This window comes from Gopherus flavomarginatus, chromosome 22, assembly GCF_025201925.1.
Source record: "Gopherus flavomarginatus isolate rGopFla2 chromosome 22, rGopFla2.mat.asm, whole genome shotgun sequence".
Taxonomy (NCBI): Eukaryota; Metazoa; Chordata; order Testudines; family Testudinidae; genus Gopherus; species Gopherus flavomarginatus.
The window spans coordinates 9707160-9727828 of record NC_066638.1 but is presented as its reverse complement, the minus strand read 5'-3'; the positions used below and the strand labels follow the sequence as shown (position 1 = coordinate 9727828).

Genomic DNA, 20669 nt, shown 5'->3' with positions numbered 1-20669 from the left:
TAATTGCAGCCATTCCGGTTGAGCTCTGCCTCCCTGCACCACACAGAATAATTCCTCTCGCTCCTCAGAGGGAGCGTCCCCCTGTCATGTCCCCCCTGGGGTTGCCAACTGTGACTGAAGCTATTCTGGGAGATTTTTTTCCCCCCAACATGAAGTAAATATCCTATTAAAATTTCCTGGATGGCTTTCAATAGTCACCGGGAGATGGATGCTGATTCTGGGAGACTCCCGGCCAATTCCGGAGGGTTGGCAACCTAGTCCCTCCCTCAGCTGATACCGAGCCAAGCTAACCATACTCAGCACTTTTAATCTTTCCTCTTAAGCCAGTTCTATGCTCATTTTTAATTGTTTTCTCTAAGGGTGGCCTCTTACTTCCCCAAAGTCGTGTGCCATGTGTGCCCACGGGTTGGGCCTTTGCTTCTATCGAGTGTAATGGCCAGATTGGTTTGTCTCTCCCCACCACCCCCCAGGCATCTCTTTCAAGGGCCCCTCAGCGGACATGGAAAAAATGCAGAAATTGGGCTTGTTTTTGGCTTCACTGGCTTGGGAGTTGTTTTTGGCTTGTAGCTTGTTGCTTCTTTTTTTGACTGGCTCTCGGCGAGCAGGTGCAAGGGGGGGGCAATCAGAGGTCAGGGGAGGGAGAGTCAGGGGTGCACAGAGGCCCCACCACAGTCCCAGACTGCACACCGGGGGGGATCTAGACACATAGAGTGTTGGGCTTCGTAGGGATTGGCTTGTTTTGGCCTTGTTTTGAAATGGGATTAGCTTGATTTGGGGCTTATTGTGAAAGTCGAGGGGCTTATTTATCATGTGACAGTTGGCAACTGTGCCCCTTAGCTGCAGCTAACGAATGTCCCAGTTTTCAGCAGTGCCAGATAGGCTCGTGTTGCCAAGGCCTTTCTTGCCATTACAGTCAGCCGTGCCGCCCTTCCAGTGGTCGGAGCCCTAGTGCAGGCTGGGAGCTGTTTTAACCACTGTGACTCTAGCCAGACGCATGGGGCTGGCAGTTAAAGTGCCAGTGGACACTGTGCTGTCCAGGAGCAGAGCAAGAGCTTAGTTTCACCTGCCGTTGCACGAGACTGGTGGGCCACGTCCAATTCTGGCATGACCGGAGCATCTTGGGGAAGTGCGCCAGGTAGCTGGGGTTACAGGCACATCAGGGAATCGATCCAACATGGGAGAGGAGGAGATTTTCAACATGCAGACGACTATTCCTGGCCCATGTGCCCCCAGTCCCATTTAAATATAGTTTGTTTTTCCCGTGGTTCTCCTACCCATGACTCTGCCCTGGGGACGTTTTGCTTGCACCAGCCATCTGACCAGCCATGTTTTCACTGAAAGGTAAACAGGATGTTTTTCACTCCAGAGCTGTGTGGAAACGCACGGTGGGACCACTCCCGTCCCTGGATTCTCCTTATCATCTTTCCAGTGAGTCACCTGCCATGCACAAGCCCTTCTGCTAAAGAATTGGGGATATGCATAACAGCCCAGCTGGCCTTGTTAAAGTGTTCTGGGAGTCACTGATAAGTACATGCAGATTTGTTGCTATTTACCCAGGGGAAGTGGACTATGTAGTGCTAGCCAGGCACTTCGCAGATGCCAGGACAATAGAGTGATTGGCACACTAAAAACACACAGATATGTCTAAGAGAAGACCCTGGATCTGAAGAGTTTGCAGTCTGTTATGTGTATATATAGAGAGAACATGACTAATGACAACGTGAGCATCATCTTCGGGGTGGGAGCTGATCAACGTGGTGACAAAACCCGGGGAGAGTATGAGAGGAGGAAGCGGCTTGGAGGAGCTGTAAAATTGATATTAATAAGGGTTCCCGGTGTGCTGCGCAATTGAAATACACCCTGGGTAGTGATCTTTGGTGGTGGTGTGTTGCATTAATGATAGCAAGATTGCAGAGGGTCTATAAAGCTATGACATGCTTAACTGGCATTAAGAGGCTTAACAGAATTTAGAATTGTAGGACTGGAAGGGGCCTTGCGAGATCATTTAGTCCAGTCCCCTGCACTCATGGAGTACATGAAGATGCCCGAGGAGCAGAGAAGATGCAAGGCCCACTGAAGCTGAGCAGGGCTGGGTGGCTGTGGGGGCAAGTCGGGGGCAGGACATGGGTGGGGGTCGGATGTGTGTGTGTGGGGGTGTATTCACCGGGTGGTTCCCTACCGGGTCTTCGGCAGTGGGTCCGTCAGTGCCGCAGAAGACCCGGAGCAAAGACCCAGAGCGCTGCCGGGTGAGTCATCCCTGCCGGGGCCCGGCTGAATTGGGCCCCACACTTGCTAAAGCCGGCCCTAGCTGTGAAACTCAGAGGAATAGCAATCAGAGACTGGGGGAGCTGGGAGGGGGTTGTGTGGAAATCTGTGATGCTGAGCAGGGATCAAGCCGTATTTGAGAACAGGGAGGATGTTGGAGCAAGCAGGGTTTTCACGGTTAACCCTGTGTGATACAGAAGGCTGAGAACAGGCTGGGGCTCAGGAAGGCGATGAATCTGTTTACAGCTACGGCTCCAGTTTCTTTGTTCGGAAGGACACCGCAAAATCCCTGGAAATGTAGCTGTGGCCAGCCCCGAACAGGTTGTCCTCGGCCCTGTTTACAGCCCTCTCGCTCTCTGGAGGGGCGATTGCTCATTCTCACATGTGACAGGCATTGCAGCTGGGAACTCGACCTCTTCACAAACACATGTGACCCTGAGATAAATTATAAATAGAAAGTGATAGGAGACAAAGGCAGGAGCCTTTAGGAAAGGAGCAAGACGCTGAGCTCGGAATGTGGTCCCATTGAAGAAGCCAGGAGAGAGCCAGGACAGTTTACTGAGGGGCTGCCAGCGAGCCAGGAGGAGCCGGCAGTGGGATATAAGTTGGAGAGGTCGACCAGCACAATGGATTATCCGTCCAGCATTATCCGAGACTCAAACCCCATGGAGAACCTGGAGAAGCAGCTGATCTGCCCCATCTGCCTGGAAATGTTCACCAAGCCAGTGGTCATCCTTCCCTGTCAGCACAACCTATGTCGGAAATGTGCCAGTGACATCTTCCAGGTCAGTGCCTCACAAACGGAACCTGTGGCACCACGCCGGGCTGCTTCCTGCAGCCTGGCCAAAGGTGGGAATTCTTGGACAGCTGTGTGAAACCTACAGCGTATTCGCAGGGAATCAAACTTCTAAAGCCAGAGTGTGCTTGAGGGAGAACTGAGAGAGGGAGGGGGCTGGGAAGTGGCTGGAATGGCCAGTCACCCATGGGTGGTCCCTGGCTGGGGATGGTCTGAGAACTGTGGACACCGACACCGGGTGGGGATAGACCTGATTCTAGGTAGACCTGCACTTCGAGCCAGAATTTCTGTAGATTGAGCTCTTCTAGGCTGTGCTTGTCCATCAGAAGTGGTTGAGGCTTCTCACTGTGTGTGTTGGGCTAGAATCCCCTTGACTTCAATGGGAGTTGGATTGGGACTATGGCATCTGAGCCTCGCTTGGCAAACGGTTCCGGAATGGACCCTTCTCCGCCGCTGTGAGAGTCTCTGCTTAGACAGGGGAGGAGCCAGCTGATAAAACTGACTCCTTGGCCCCCATCTTGCTGAGCTGTGGCGTTTAGTGTTGAATGTTCCCAGCAGTAAAGAGAGAGCAGGAGAAAACCAGGCAGGAAGGGTGAAATCAGACCCGGCTTGCTGGAACGGACTCGAGAGATGCAGGCTTCCCAAAGCCCTGTACAACTCCGGGAATGGGGGAAGCTGTGCAGGGAGCTGGGGGCTGTCCCAGCTGGTTTATAATTAACGGTTGGTTCATGAAAGGGCACTTCCCCCACGTGCAGACCTCTATTTACTTGTAAGGAGAATGGGCAGAATGTCAAGGTCTCATTCAGTGCAAACCCCTCAGTGGGAATTTTGTCTCCGCAAAAAAAAAGTTGGCTTCTCCGCTGCCGTGCACCTGATGCTGTTGTTCTTGCCTGTGAGTGGTCAATGAAGCCTGCTCCTGCTAGTGCAAGAGGGAAATTCTGATGGGATGGCTTTTTCCCCGCAGGTATAAGCGACCCCAGAAGATGCAGAGCAGTGGAGAAGTGGGTCAGGACCCTGAGATCTGGTCCATGAATAAACCTTTTTACACTCCATGGAACAAATTTTGATCTGAGGATCTCAAAGCATTTTTAAAACGTTAATGAATTAAACCTCACAACATCCCCCTGCGCAATAGGGAAACATACTAACACTGCTCTTAAGAGCCCTTTCTAAAGGGCAGGGGTAGGGGTGTGTCTAAAGCAGGGGTCCAGGATTCCTGGGTTCTATTCCCAGATCTGCCCTGCACTTACTGGGTGACCTTGGGCAAATCTCGTTAATCTGGCTTTGCTTCCAGTGCCCCAGCTGTAAATGCAGATGGTATTTGCGGCCTTCACTGGGCTTTTGTCAGCCTTAATTCATTGATCATAAAGTGTTTAGAGAGTCTCTGATGGAAGGGGCTTATATGAACACAAAGTGTTATGGGATATGAGACCCTCTGGTGATGGGCACTGCAGGAATGTATGTTTGGTCCCAGGGGAAATGCTGAGGGGACAGGGGTGGTGTTTGAATGAGTCCATGTCACTGTCTCCGACTACGCAATGGGGGGGTTTTAAGGCTGTTGCGAGTGTTTGTGTGTCTGGGGAGACATTGACCTTTGACCTTGTGCTGGTGATACTCACAGGCTGCTAACCCATACTGGCAGAGCCGGGGAACCACCCTCTCCGGGGGGCGCTTTCGTTGCCCCTCCTGCCGTCACGAAGTGATCCTGGACCGGCACGGAGTCTACGGCCTGCAGCGGAACCTCCTGGTGGAGAACATCATTGACATCTACAAACAGGAGTACTCCAGGTTAGCCAGGCTCCCGTCTTTCTGCATTGTCCAGCCCTAGTGTTTCTCAGTAGCTGGGGTGGAAGGATCTTTCACAGGTTCTTTCTGGTAAGAGCTAATGGGGAAAACTTCTCAGGGATGAAGGATATTCAATTCATGTTCTTCCTGGCACTCATCCAGCTCTCCCAGGCAGAGCGCCCTCATGGCCACATTGAAACAGAGCTCACACATCCAGCCTGCACTAATCCAGATCATTTCCCCCAGTCCATGTTCAACCAAACCACAGCAAATCAAATGTCACAGGTTGACCAGAGAGTCATTTGACACCACCAATATTTGATCCATGGATCCCAACCTTCACTATTGACCCACCCTGTGCAAGAAACTCTCCTTTCTCTAGCAGCCAGTCAGTTGCCTTAAGCAAATGAACCAGCTGAGTGAGAGCTTGTGGCAATAACAAAGCTTGGTCCTACTGAGTTCCTGGGATCTCCCTCTGCAAAGGAGTGGAGTTGGAGAGAAAGGCAGTGCAACACGGTTGGATTTCAAGAGAGCAAATTCTGGGGATTTCAGAAAAATGATGAGCAGGGTGGATTTGGAAGAAGCAGGACAATTCCTGGGCCTAATTCTGCTTTTACTGCAGTGTAATCAGGAGTAACTCAGTACTACCAACCCCAGTCAAAAATCATGTGTCAAGCCTTGAAACATTCATGATTTGAGGGGCGGGAGAGGAAATAGATCAGTGGGTCTCAAACTTTGGTATTGGTGACCACAGGCGCCAACTTTTTTCTGCACCGGTGGGTGCTTGCGTCCCCAGTCCTGCCCCGACTCCACCCCTGCCCCAAAGTCCCCAACCAAACTCTGCCACTCCCTGCCTCATTGGACCCCTCCCCAAATCCCTGCCCTAGCCCCACCTCCTCCCCCAAGCATGCTGTGTTCCCTCTCCTCCCTCCTCCCTCCCAGGCTTGCTGCGTGAAACAGCTGTTTCGCGGCACAAGCGCTGGGAGGGAGGGGGGGGAGAAGCAGGACCTGGCGGAACATTCAGGGGAGGAGCTGGAGACGGAGCAGAGGCGGAGGTGAGCTGGGGCGGGGCGGGGAGCTGCTGGTGGGTGCTAAGCACCCACCAATTTTTCCCCATGGGTGCTGCAGCCCCAGAGCACCCACAGAGTCGGCATCTATGCTGGTGACCCCTTTCACATAGCAAGCCTCTGAGTGCAACCCCCTTATAAATTAAAAACATTTTTAATATATTTAACACCATTATAAATGCTGGAGGCAAAGCGGGGTTTGGGATGGAGGCTGACAGCGAGTGACCCCCCCCATGTAATAACCCTCATGACCCCCTGAGGAGTCCCGACCCCTAGCTTGAGAACCCCAGAAATAGATGGTTGGTCTTTGTTATTTGCCTGCTCGGTTCAGAGCTGTTGGAATGCACTCAGCTCTTCTCCACAATCACAAGCCCTAGAAACCTAGTGGTGGGGCAGGAGAGTGTTATAAAAGCCAAGATTCTCATGCTATCTCTTGATTCTGGCAGCAGAAGCTTTAAGAAAAACATATATTAACATATATTATTTAAGAAAAACAAATATTAGCTACATTGAAATCTCACCAGCCTTAAGCTGCAGCAGAAGACAAACCAAGCCGTGGGATTGTAGAAGAAAGCTAGATTCCTATGATTCCTTATTACTTGTGTTACTTTAGCACCTAGAGGGACCAGTCAGAGATCAGGTTCCATTGTGCACCCCAGACCACATGCAGCCTTCCCCTGAAAATGAATAATAAAAAGAATCAGAAATTGCCACCGGGGCTTCAGCAGGGCTTGCTCAGTGGTCTGAAGGGAAGGAAAGGTTCTGTGCTAGTTGGAGAAGTGGGGAGGAGACCAACCAGGAATGTAAAGTCACTGGCAGTTCATAGGAGAAAAAATGACAGCAGGTTTATAGCTGGTTAAAGGGAATACGATCAGGATTTACAGGAGAGAGAAAATAGATCCATTCATAAACAAGGAAGGGGGTGAAATCAGCAATGATTCCAGGGACCTGCTCTACATTTTTAAAACTTGATCTAAACCAGAAATATACAGCGAGAGAAGGCATGAATGGCCAGGAAGTGATGACTCGGTATGTAGGTGCTGATAACACATGCAGGCAGGGGAATAGGAAAAAGAGAGTATTTATAAGTAAGCAGGTGCAGATATGGATTCCAAGGCCTTCAAGGAATTAACAGATGAATTCACTGAATCACTGGCAAGATTATTTGGAAGTCATGGAGACAGAGACAGGTGCTATGTGGGGGGCAAATATGGTACCAGTGTTTATTTTAAAAGGGTTTGGGGGATGTCTGCTAAATCTAGTTCCAATAGTGAAGTAATGGAGCTAACTCTCTGGATAAAGAACAGATCATGCCCAGATCAGCCTGACTGCTCCTTTTAAAATCACGTTGCAGAGAGGAGGGAGAAAATGCAGGAGCTGTAACACAGCCAGGGGTAGCGAAGCATGTGATATCCTGGTCCAGATCCTCAGCTACTGCAAATTGGCATCATTCCATTGCAGTCAATGGAGCAGGGCCAATCTACACCAGCTGAGGGTCTGTCTGGCCCCTTGCCTCAAGCTCCTACTTGAGAAAAGAATTGAGATTGGCTTGGATATGAGCACGGTGACACCGATAGTAATTGGCCAAATGAGGATAAAAGTAGGGCCATGGTAATAGGCTAGGTGATGAGGTGGAACAGCGTCCAGTACAATGCCACCGTGATCGGCTCTGTTCGTCGTCGTCACTTAAAAACGCAAGAACTGCTATACTGGGCCAGACCTTCTAGCCAAGGGCCCTGACTCTGAAAGTGGCCAAGACCACAGCTTCAGGGAGACCAGGGCATTTCTGGAGTGATCCACCCCTGCCTTCCGGTTGTCCAAGGTTTAGGGTCACTCGAGTAGTGGGTCACATCCCTGATCATCTTGGCTAACAGCCGCTGATGGTGCTATCCTCCATGAACTTATCCGGTCCTTTTTTTTTTTTTTTAACCCAGTTATACTCTTGGCCATCATAACATCCCCTAGCAATGAGTTCCACAGGTTAACTGTGTATGGCATGAAAAAACCACTTCCTCTTGTCTGTATGAAACCTGCTGCCTATTAATTTCGTCAGGTGAGCCCTGGTTTTGTATTGTAGAAAAGGGTAAATGGCACTTCTCTGTTCAGTTTTTCCACCACAGTCATAGACCTGTTTATAGTCAGTTTATAGACCTCTACCATATCCCCCCACGATGCTTATTATTATCCTAGCACTTCTTACCATGTGCACAGCATGCCTCAGGTGGCATGTGACCAGGATTCATCACCGAATTTGGTCCGCTGGTTGGATCATTCGCTTTCCCCGCCCCGGGCTGGGTCCTGACAGGGAGTGCGACATGAATGCTGGCTTTGCAGCAACCAAGGCTCTGAGTTCCCACTGGGCCAACCAGGAGCTACACATGGAGGCAGGGGAAACAGGCACCAGAGATGCAAAGTGACTTGTCCAAGTTGCAGAGTTGCTACATCTCATGATCGTATCACAAGTCGCGCATTACCCAGTATTTTTCTTAGAGGCCCAGCTCCTGGAGCCTGGAGATTATAGGAGACTCTCAGCTTTCAATTTATTTTTAAAAAGCAAGTTTCTAACCTTCCTGGTTGCAGAGAAAAGTTTGAAAATGTGACCCCCTAAATGCTCAAACCCAGGCAGCCAACAAAAGCACCAGCGCAGCAGTTCTCAAACTGTGGGTCGGGACCCCAAAGTGGGTTGTGACCCCATTTTAATACAGTCGCCAGGGCTGGCGTTAGACTTGCTGGGAGCTGGGGCTGAAGCTGAAGCCCGAGCTCCACCACCCAGGGTCAAAGCCTGAGTCCCGCTGCCCGGGGCCGAAGCTCGGAGGGCTTCAGGCCTGGGTGGTGGGGCTCAGACTACAGGCCCCCTGCCCAGAACGGTGGAGGTCGGGCTTTGGCCCCCCCAGCTTGGGGCAGCAGAGCTCGGGTGAGCTCAGACTTCAGTCCCCCCTCCTGGGGTCGTGCCGTAATTTTTGTTTCCAGAAGGGGGTCGCAGAGCTGTGAAGTTTGAGACACCCCCCCGCCCCCCCCACACACACTAATCTAATTATTTTATCCCAGGACTTTTGGCAGCCTGTCTGACTCGTGATTTTGGACCGTTCTGGGTTCCCCACACTGAAAGTTGGTCCGAGCGACTTTATGTAACTTCCCTGTTAAAGATCTCTTGGCTGCAGTCACCTTGCCTGAAAAGGGGGGAAGTGGGTGAAAGTTCCTGGCCAACCACCTGTGTTTAAATAGATTGTAGGTTTCTGCAGAAGGAAGTAAGGAGCCAGCAGCACCAGAGGTTTTGCCTTAAAGAGGACACAGTGAGCCAGTGCATCATGTGTCTATAATTAGGGTGTCTCACATCATCCTTGAATCCTGGATCTAGCCATTAGTGGCTCAGTAACCCTGATGGACCCAGAAGTTTCAGTGGTCATGGCTAGTGGGAGGGGAAGGGGGGGGACACTTGAACTAGGTCCCCAAGCTTAGAGGGCCCCCAAACCTGTCTGTAATGTCTGTGTAAAGAATGTAACATGGAAGGGGGTGGGCCCCCAAATTTCCCTCGACAGGCCTGTCTGTGGTCCCAGTTGCCACGCTGGCGTGTGGTGGGGTGATGGAGTGATGCTTTGCTGGAAAGTGGCAGCCGGTGAGAGTCCTCTGTTTAAACAGATCTCTGCAGAGAAGCTGGGGATTGACCCCAAGCAGTAAAATCTCTCACGGGACGCTTGGACCAGAAATGGTCTCCATGCTGTGGAGTGACGGCCCTGGAGGGTTCATGTGCTGTGATCAGATACAGAGCTCTGCCTGGACAGAGCAAGCTGGTCAGAGATCCTGGCACATACCGGCACTGGCTCTAAATATTACATCACTGACAAGGGTAACATTAGAGACGGGTTGGGAGTTGATCCAAACTCCACTGTACAAAGCGAAGTCCAGATTCTGGTCTCGATTACACAGCTGTAAATCCAGATTAACTCCACTGAACCCAGTGACTGCCCTGGAGCTAGTCTGGGTTTGCACTGGTGAAACTTAAATCAGGATCTGGCCCTATAACTCAGAAGGCCAGTGCTGGTTGTTCTTCAGCTGTATGGACCACAGCCTGGTCTCTGGTTCCTATCGTCATCCGGTGGGTGTTTCAATCTGAATCTGCCACAGCTCAAATGTGATTAAATGCCGCTCTAAGTTGTTAAACCCTGTCCGGTTTCTTGCTGTCTTCAGCAGGCCCCTGAAGAAAGGAAACCATCCCATGTGCAAGGAGCATGAAGACGAGAAGATCAACATCTACTGCTTGACCTGCGAGGTGCCCACTTGCTCCATGTGCAAAGTCTTCGGAGCTCACAAAGACTGCGAAGTTGCACCACTTCAGAATGTCTTCCAGGGGCAAAAGGTACTGGCTGGGTCACTGCTGCTTCCCTCTCCCTGGGCAAAGGAGCCCATTGACCAGTACTAAACCCTGGCCTGGCCTCAATTGGACGCTCCATAGCGAGGCCAGAGCCTGTGGCTCCTTGACCTTAGCCAGGGTTCACAGCCGATCGCTTAGAATGTAGATGAGATCTCTGAGGGGATGGGCTCCTCCTGCTTGGCACCTGTGATGTGCTGAGCTGGGCCTTTCAGGAATAGCTTCCGAGGCTGAGCACTGGGGTATTAATAGGTGGAGGGGGCTGCCATTGTGAAGCAGTCATCTGTCTATATTTAGAGTCACTTGAGAGCCGGGGAGCAAGGCCCAGCGCCAGTACCCGAGAGAGCAGTGTCTACAGCTATGAGCAGACCCATAAGAGCTGAGGCCTTCTCTTGGGTATCTTGGATGGGATCCATGGATGGCAAGATCTCCCCCACCGGGGCACTATCCTCCCTGTTGAATGGGGTAGAAGCCCAGGAGCCATAAGCAGACAGATGTCCATTTTTCACTGGAATCCAGGCCATTTGGGTGGGTTAGGATGGGCCATTGTGTCACAAAGTCCCAGAGCCAAACCTTCCTCCTTCTCCTCCCCACATGCACTTCCATGGACCGTCCTTTCCTGCTGTTTAGGATTCCCTCCCAGCTCCACTGTTAACATTCCTTGATCCTTCGGCATCTCGTGCCATTACCTCACCCACCCAACAGGACCAGAGGTGCCCAGCATGGTCCAGGCTGCCCATCTGGCTCTACTCCCACCACATGGAGATAGTTTCGAGGCTCTTCTTGCTGCACACTTATCCCCAGCGTTGAGAGTGTGTTCCTCCTCTCTAGCCTCAACCTGCAGATAGTGCCAAGGCCTCTCCCCCTTCTCCTACCTCTCCTCTTCCTGAAAAGGGATTGGCCTTCAGTGTAGGGGCCCACCAACCCCCCGTCTCCAGACAGCTCTACAGGCCTCCACGTGTGCCCGGAAGGGTAAGGGTTAAATCTATTTCTGTTCCCCTCTCACAGATGGAGCTGAGCAACTGCATCTCCATGCTGGTGGCTGGGAACGACAGAGTCCAGACAATCATCAGCCAGCTGGAGGACTCATGCAAAACCACTGAGGTGAGGAATGGGAAAAATGACAGAGTCCTTCAAAATCTGAGTGGCAGAGACGAAATCCAACCCCCAGCAATGTCCTTGAACAGATAATGCAGGTGTCAGGAGCAGCTTCCCCCTTAGTCCATGTGACTGAGAATCCTGTTTAATTCAATGGGAGGACTTTTACCCAAAAGAGGAGGGGACAGGGGGAGCTAGTGGTTAGAGCCATCAACTAGAAGGCAGTATTCCTGGGTTCTCTTTCCAGCTCTGGGAGGGGTAAAGGATCTAATGATCAGAGCAAAGTTCTGAGAGTTGATACTCCTGGGCTTCATTCTCAGCCATGCCACAGACTCATTGGGCGACACTGGGCAAGTCACTTAACTCATCTGTATCTCTTTCCCCAGTAAGATGATAATGCGGCAGGATTCAATTCTTACCCAGGTTTCAGTGGACACTCCAAATTGTTGTAAGACAAGGAGAATGGCCAGCACCTAGCTCTTAGGATGGGGAGGTCAGAGGCACATACATTCTCCCATGGTGCAAACCATGACGCCGCAATGAACAGTAACCAACACATGCGAGCCATTGGCCATCAGTCCTCCTCCATGTTTTGTGGTCTTCACACAGCCGTGAGACGCATGCCACCCCATCCAATCATGCACATCATCACTCCATGCTCACTGTAGGCACCACCTGTCCCTGGCACCGGCCCTTAGATCATACAGCATTTTGCAAAATTTGAATTAACAAAACTGTAGTTTAATTGAATGATTCTCTGAGATTCTCAGCACAATTAACGTGCAAAGCATTATTCTAAAGGGTCAGGTTGGTAAAATAGGGGACGGTCACACTGCGGTCATTATCTGATATTTGGAACTGGTTATAGTAATACTACCAGGCTCCAGGGGAAGGTTATCTGCTGACGTTAACAGGAATATTTTGCATTCTGCCTTCCATGTGATGCTCGCAAAGCCATTTACAAACCTTTGTTAACCGAGCCTCCCGCCTCCCTGTGCAAGAGGCATTATTAGCCTTGTTTTTCAGACAGGGAAACTGAGTCACGGCCCATTTAAAGTGACTTGCCCAGGATTAGCCAGTTGTTATTTCTTGTGTTATGGTAGCACCAAGGAGTGCCAGGACCATGTGGCGCTAGGCGATCACAGAACAAACCGATGTTCTCTCCCCCAAAGAACTTACAGTCTTGGGTCAGTGCTAGAACGGAGGGTAGACCCCCCGAGTCTTGGCTTCCAGTGCCCTGCTCTCATCACCAGGAACATGGTCTCCACCACTGGTTTCCATTTCCCCTGTTGCTAGTGCTACTAGATTTGTACCATCGACAAGAGAATCTAAGGGATTGCCATGTGGCAGGAAGTCTCTGGAAACTGCTGTGCGCAGAGACAAGTGCTAGGTCTGAGTTCCACTGGGGGTTCCCCAGGATCTGAGCTCTGTACATTTGCAATCCCTGGATGCCTGCAGCTGGGATCGTTCAGTGCGGCTGGGCTGCCTCTGGGGGAGATCTGGGAGCGTACCCGTCCCCTCTGCTTCGAGATGCTCATGCCCTTCATCCGTTGGCAGGACAACGGCCGGCTGGTGAAGCAGGATCTGTGCGAGAAGATTAACGCCCTCATTGCAATCCTGGAAGAGAAGAAGAACGAACTGCTGCAGAAGGTCACAAAGGAGCAGGAAGAAAAGACCAGCTTGGTGCAGGCTCTGATCCAGCAGTACAAAGAGCAGCTTGAGGAGTCCACCAAGCTGATGGAGACAGCGTTTCAGTCCCTGGAGGAGACAGGAGGGGCCATTTTTCTCACAGTGAGTAGGTCCTTTCCAGCCAAGGGAGGGATGGAGCCTGGATCTAGCAGTGTGGTTTGCTCCACCCTCCCGAATCCCACAAGTCAGATTCAGCCTCCCAGTCTCCTCCCATCTCAGCCCAAATCAGCTCTGCCCTGCACCAACCTTGACCCTCCGTGTCATCCCTTTACCCTCAGCAAGGACTCAGCCTCTGCGTGTCCCTTGGTGGCCTGGGTTTCTAGGGAGACCAGTGGGCTTTCAACCCAGTGAGAGGGAATAACCTAGAGTTCCCAAGAGCGGCTGGAAAGGGTGATCAACTCTGGCCGAGGGGGTAGCAGCTTGCTAGTCAAAGGCCTCAAATCACAGCCCCGCCCCCCACTTGGTATGACAAACCCTGCTTAGCGCTGGCGATGCGACACCTGGTGCCAGCTTCATACGCGCTGCTTTTATCACTTTCTTGGTAACTGGCTTCTCATCTTGTTCTTTCCCTTTCCTTTTTTCTCTTCACAGAATGCCAAGCAGCTCATTAAAACGTAAGTCCCCGTGGTTGCATTTTTAAATTGCTGCTTCAGGGCCACGGTCTGAGACTCTACAGCAACGTCAAAATCCACCCGAGGATTGTTCCCAGAAAATAACAGGGGTTAGCACCGGCACCCCTTCCCAATAGCAGCCCGGTTCCAGTTTCCTGTTTAAATACCCGGGTCCTTTAAAAAGAATCCAGGAGAAAGCAAATCCTGAGCTGCTGTAAAGTTTCTCTGTTATGATCCTCTCTGACCTGCAAGAGACTGGAATAGAATGGCAGGTTCTCAGGCAATTGATAGGGCCCTACTAAATTCACCGCCATGAAAGACGCATCCTAGTCCCTGAAATCTGGTCTCCCCTCGTGAAATCTGGTCCTTTGGGCACTTTTACCCTCTGCTATACAGATTTCACGGGGGAGACCAGCGTTTCTCAAACTGGGGGTCTGGACCCAAAAGGGGGTTGCAGGGGCGTCACAAGGTTATTTTAGGGGGGTTGCAGTATTTCCACCCTTACTTCTGCGCTGCCTTCAGAGCTGGGTGGCCGGAGAGCAGCGGCTGCTGACTGAGGGCCCAACTCTGAAGGCAGCAGTAAGGGTGACAATACCACACCGTGCCATTACTTTGGCGCTGCTGCTGGGGGCAGCTCTGCCTTCAGAGGTGGGATCCCGGCCAACAGCCACCACTCTCCAGCTGCCCGGCTCTGAAGGCAGCAGTGCTGCCAACAACAGAGCAGAAGTAAAGGTGGCAGTACCGAGACCTTACTACAATAACCTTGTGTCCCCCGTTCCCACACACACACACATCCCACAACTCCTTTTGGGGTCAGGACTCTTACAATCACAGCACCGTGAAATTTCAGATTTAAATAGCTGAAATCATGAAATTTATGATTTGTAAAATCCTATAACCGTGCAATTGACCAAACTGGACTGTGAATTTGGTAGAGCCCTAGCTATGGAGCTCCGCTGGTGAGCCTGTCTGACTCAGGCACGGGAAGTCCGCAAGAGGGGGCAGCACAATTATTCCAGAGTCACACCGGTGGGTGGATCATGTGAGCTCCCACTGGGATATAAAAGAACATCTCCGGGAAGGCTCAGCCGTATGAGAGAAAGTTGCGCTGGTTTCACTTAAATTGCTTTTTTAAGCTGAGCTAGGTAAGCTGGTGCGAAAGGTTGTGGGGACGCTAATTTCACTTTAGCTTAAACTGATCCCTAATTGATTTCGCTCCACCAAAATACACCGAGTTTAATCCAGAATCAGGGTGTCCACACAGGCGGCTGCATCAGTTTACCCAGGTTGGTTTAAAATCACACTTTAAGAGAAACAGGCGCAAGTGAAGACAAGCCCTAGGGAAGGTACAGTCTGGATAGAGAGATGCTGTAGGGAAACGTAGGACCAGCTAAGCTTCAGGAGAAAGCAGTGGCTTGGGCTTTATGCTGTTAATTGAGTTACGAATAAAGCCTAAAGCCCAGAAAGGGATAAAGTGTGACCTGGAGACAGGGTGTGTATCCTGTTGAACTACACCTGCTTCCAGAGGCCAAAGCTTTCTGCCTTTCCATCTCTTCTGCAGTCCATTTACCCTCCCTCAGCATGCAGGCTCCATGATTGCTGGGGGGTGCCCCGGGGATCATCTGAAAGAGGGTGTCTAGAGCAGTCAGCTGGGACTCGCCAGGCGTTAATACAATGCCCTGTGGTGGAGGTCAAAGGGATGGTGGGAACATCTCTCAAGCACCTTGCGTGAGACGGAGGATTTCAGAGAGGGCTTTCCTGGGTCTTTCTCCCTGGATAATCTTTTCCAGCTAGAACATGCAGTTACTGAGCAGGTAATTCTCTCCTCTGGAGGAACAACAGGTAAGGAAACGAACCCTATGTCTATCGCCCCCAGGATTGTGGAAGCCTCAAAAGGCGGCCGTCTGGGGAAGATCGAGCAAGGCTTTGAAAATATGGATCACTTCACCCTAGACCTGGAGGACATAGCAGAAGTCTTGAGGGCCATCGACTTTGGAACAGGTATAAGAATATTGTGCCCTGCTTTGGCCCCTTCCATTTGAGCATCTGAAAGCACTTTTACAAGCACCAGCGAGTTAAGCTTCACAACCCACAGGGAAACTGAGGCATGGAGCGGGGAAGTGGCTTGCCCCAGGCCGCACAGCAAGTCAGGGTCAGGAATAAGAAATCAGATTTCTTGTGTCCCAGTGCTGTGCTTTACCCACTAGACATCACTTCCCCTCTTGAATAGAGGAGACTGCTGTCAGTTACAGCATTAACACTTTCAACTCATTCCAGTTACTTAGCTGGTGAGATTTGAGGTCTGTTATTCATTTGGGACTTGATCCAACAACACCTATTGAAGTCAATATATTACCAGAGTCAATGGGCCCATGGTTTATAGCAACCGGGAATGCTCCGTCTTGGCATCATACCCATTTACCAGATAGAGAAACTGAGGCCTAGAGCGGCAAAGTGATCCACCCATGGCTAGCCAATACGTTACTGGGAAAGCCGGGAATAGTACCCTGGCATGCTGCCCACTCCCTCACGTGCATACTGAGCCCAAGGCTTACACCTTTCTCTCCTAGTTCCTAAGTGCACAGACAATATTTTGCTGTGGTTGGATGGTGCCTTTTATAAGTGGCCCCTTGTGTTGAAAATACAGTTCTAGGGGTGGGGCTCCAGCTTTCTAAATCACATTACTTTTGCTTGGAGATGAGGAAGAGGAAGAGTTAAATGAGGAAGAAGAAACAGAAGAGGAGTTGTCTCAAGAAAGGAAAGTGGATGGTAAGTTAAAAACGCAGCAGGTCTGTGATGCGCAGGGATGCTAGAAATCCAGTTGCCACGGAGAAACACAGAATTTGCATTTTTACAGAGGATCTTTAGTTTTTACATTTTGTGAAAAAATAAAAACATACAGTAGAACCCTGTTTATCTGAGCCTCCATTATCTGGCTCTCCGTATTAACCGATCTGCAGCTGACAGCCCGAGCCCCACCACCCGGGGCCGAAGGTCTCTGGATTATCCCAATTTCTAATTATCCAGTTTGGCCCAGTCCCAATTAGCTCAGATAAATGGGGTTCCTCTGTACTGTGGCTAAGGAAGCAAGACACGAGAAGTCATTCTTCCGCTCTACTCTGCTCTGCTCAGGCCTCGACTGGAGTATGGTGTCCAGTTCTGGACGCCACATTTCAGGAAGGATGTGGACAAATTGGAGAAAGTCCAGAGAAGAGCAACAAAAACGATTAAAGATCTAGAAAACATGACCTGTGAGGAGAGATTGAAAAAATTGGGTTTGTTTAGTCTGGAAAAGAAAAGACTGAGAGGGAACAGGATCACAGTTTTCAACTATGTAGAAGGTTGTTACAAGAAAGAAAAATTGTTCTTCTTAACCTCTGAGGATAGGACAAGAAACAATGGGCTTAAATTTCAGCAAGGGCAGTTTAGGCTGAACGTTAGGAAAAGCTTCCCATCAGGGTGGTTAAGCACTGGAATAAATTGCCTAGAGAGGTTGTGGAATCTCCATCATGGGGGATTTTGAATAGCAGGTTGGACAAACACCTGTCAGGGATGGTCTAGATATTTAGTCCTGCCACAAGTACAGGGGACTGGACTAGATGACGTCTCAAGGTCCCTTCCAGTTCTATGATCCCTAGTGATGAGGGATGAGCAGTACAGGAACCCAGGCTATAGTAACAACCCTTCTGAGTTAGGTTAGCTGCCTGGCATGTGTGATTGTTATCCCAAATCTCATAAACATAATTAAAATACCTGTGGCCTCTTTGTCGGCTCCCCAGCACTGCTCCCACCTTGACCAGGGGAAATGAAAAGCATATAAGGTGTTAACTCTTTGTGCTCTGGTGAGGCTCTCACCAGAGAGAGACAGAAAATAAGTCCACAGCACAAGGCCCTGATCCAACACCGGTTGACATCAATCGGCTGAGTCTTCCGTTGACTTCAATGGACTGTGGATCAGGCTTCAGCTGAGCACCCGCCTCTCTTAAGAAGGAATTTGTAGTGTATGTTTCATTGAGAGATTGAAAATCTTGCTGGCTCAAACTGATACATCCTAGCTCTGCACAGAGAAAGCTCCTCCACCCTCACTGAGACTGATGACCCTCTCCTGCTTTCCTTGTGTAATTAATGTATGCCCCACTTCCCCTCCCACCAAGAAGCTGCACAGGCCCAAGGTAAACAGGACACTAAGGTGAAGAGCAGACAATATGACTCTAAAGCACATGTGTGCACATTCTCTCTCTGAGGGTCAAGACTGGAGTGGTATTTTGGAGACAGCAGACCTGGTTTTCAAAGTCACCATGGCTCACCTTCAGGATGCACGTGGTGCTGTCCACAAATATTGGCCAGGTATCCAGGAGCAAAAGGAGAACAGAGTTAGGAGCTGGCACTAGGAGCAATGGGATGCAGCTGAAGGCATTTCCTGACAGCGAGATCTATTGCACAATGGAAGACTCTCCCTATGGGAAGGGGTGGAAGCCCCAAAAGGCTTAAGTGGGGCATGGGCCTTGTGCTGCCTCAGTGAAGAGGAAGGAATTTCCTCTTGGTCCACATCTCCCAATCTCTTCCTTCCATCAGCGTCACTGAAATTGTTCTCCCACCTCTCTTTCAGCACCTCAGTAACAGAGCAGAAGCAATTCCCGGCCAGAAGAAACTCCCCAAGTGCAGAGGGGATGAGTGATTGGGGGCAATGGGGTGGGTGTAAACGCTCTGACTTCGTGGGAGCGACGGGAGGAGTGGGCTGGGGTCCCAGCTGAAGAAAAAAAGGTCGGGCACCTCCCGGCCATACGACAGTATTGCTAACTCAGGATGAAAACTTGACCGAAGCACACAGACGCTCACTTTTATACATGGGTGCAAACTAAAATATTTCGTACATTTTATATTGTTCTATTATTTTGTATATAATTGTAACAGGACTTTGAATTTTTGTGTATTTTGAAAAGAAATCTCCTTTACTTACTAGTTCGTCGTGCACTGAAGATGCTGACTCTGGGAATTAAAGAGTTTCTCTGCAACCTGTAGGGGATACACGGTGGGGAGTGCCAGACCTTGGCAGACAGAAGTAACTTAAGTAACAAGAAAAGGGTTTGGGGGGACTAGAAAGAGGCAGCTGAAGAGAAAGTTCTGCATTGCAATGCATAGTCCTAACTCACAAGAGATTTATTAGGGGTGATGTTGCACTTTGTCACAATAAAGTAGATCCGGTCTTATCTGTGGTTTGTACTAGTGGAAAGTTCTGAGCTTGTTTTGACCCCTGGCTAAATAATGATCTTTGGCGCAAGCTGAGTCAATGAAGGAAAGTGGGCTAGTCATAATCCCGGCCACTTGTGATGCAGCCCTGAAAGCATACAGCACGTTTTTTTCAGAAATCCCAGAATGACTTCAGGCAAAGCCATGGAAAATATTTTCACAGTGCTCCCCCTCCTTCTCCTGTTGCGCTGCCCTGCCAGAGGCACCGCTCCCAGAGTTCAGGGCACGTGGCAATGGCCCAGCCTGCTGAGCCAGCTGGGATGTGTCATGGGTCTGCTTGTGCACACGTGCTCACACTCAGACAGGCAGGCACAAATACACTGTGTTCAATGTTACACGCATCCCCTCCCCCCGATCCAATATCACACACACCCCAGGTCTAATTACTGATGCATGCGCGCGCACACACACACACACATATGATTCAATATCACACACACACCCTGGATCTAATGAGTGATACACACACATATACACACACACACAATCCAATATCACACACACCCTGGATCTAATGACTGATGCACACACACACACACACACACACACACACACACACACACACACACACACACACACACACACACACACACACACACACACACACAGAGCAGATCTAATGACTGGTGCATGCACTCACACCCCAGAAAATATCATATTGCCTCTTTATAAATCCATGGTAGCCCACATCTTGAATACTGCATGCAAAGATATATCGGAATTGGAAAATGTTCAGAAAAGGGCAACAAAAATGATTAGGGGGATGGAACAGCTTCAGCATGAGGAGAGATTAATAAGACTGGGACTTTTCAGCTAGGAAAAGAGATGACTAAGGTGGGATATGATAGAGGTCTATAAAATCATGACCGGTGTGGAGAAAGTGAATAAGGAAGTGTTATTTATTCCTTCTCATAACACAAGAACTGGGGGACACCAAATGAAATTAATAGGCAGCAAGTTTAAAAAAAAACAAAAGGAAGTATTTCTTCACATAATGCACAGTCAACCTGTGGAACTCGTTGCCAGAGGATGTTGTCAAGGCCAAGACTATTACAGAGTTCAAAAAAGAACTAGATAAGTTCATGGAGGGTAGGTCCATCAATGGCTATTAGCCAGGCTGGGCAGGGGTGGTGTCCCTAGCCTCTGTTTGCCAGAAGCTGGGAATGGGCAACACTTGATAGTTCTCTGTTCTGTTCATTCCCTCTGGGGCACCTGCCTTTGGCCACTGTCGGTAGACAGGATACTGGGCTAGATGGACCTTTGGTCTGACTCAATATGGCTGTTCTTATGTTCAATCAAGCCCCCACCGCCCTTCCCAGGGCAAAGGAGCCGTCTCTTCCAAGGGAAGGAATGCCTGTGTCTGGGCCCAGTCCCACAGGCCCTGGTGGCCAGCAGGACTCCTTCATCCCAAACCCTATGGTCCCTGGGGTGGGATTCAACTTTCTGCCCTGGGCCCAATGAATCTAACGCTGGCCCTGTTCTCTGGTTTATTTTGGTGGATCCCCTGAAACCTGCTCGCAGCCCCCCAGGGAGCTCCAGACCCCTGGTTGAGAACTGCTGGTCAAAATGACATGATCTTAAAAAGACCAGCAGCAGCTAGTGACCCATCTGTGCATTGGCTCCCAATGTCGCTACCATTAGTACATGGTGTTGGTTTTGCATCCCTGCCCATCCTGGCTAAAAGCTATTGATGGATCCAGGGCCATCCTTAGGGAGATGCTGGGCCCCGGGGCAAATAA

The 20669-nt window shown here is 50.2% G+C and overlaps 1 protein-coding gene across 1 annotated transcript; it reads left to right on the top strand.

The window, feature by feature from the left end:
- The first annotated feature begins 2638 nt into the window (after positions 1–2638).
- TRIM63 (tripartite motif containing 63) lies at positions 2639–18892 on the top strand. Its single transcript, XM_050931987.1, has 9 exons — positions 2639–3050; positions 4683–4849; positions 10102–10270; positions 11291–11386; positions 12938–13171; positions 13661–13683; positions 15557–15681; positions 16378–16449; positions 18290–18892. The coding sequence occupies exons 1-9, from the start codon at positions 2892–2894 to the stop codon at positions 18298–18300; spliced, it is 1056 nt and encodes a 351-aa protein (XP_050787944.1). The 5' UTR covers positions 2639–2891; the 3' UTR covers positions 18301–18892.
- The last annotated feature ends 1777 nt before the right edge of the window (positions 18893–20669 follow it).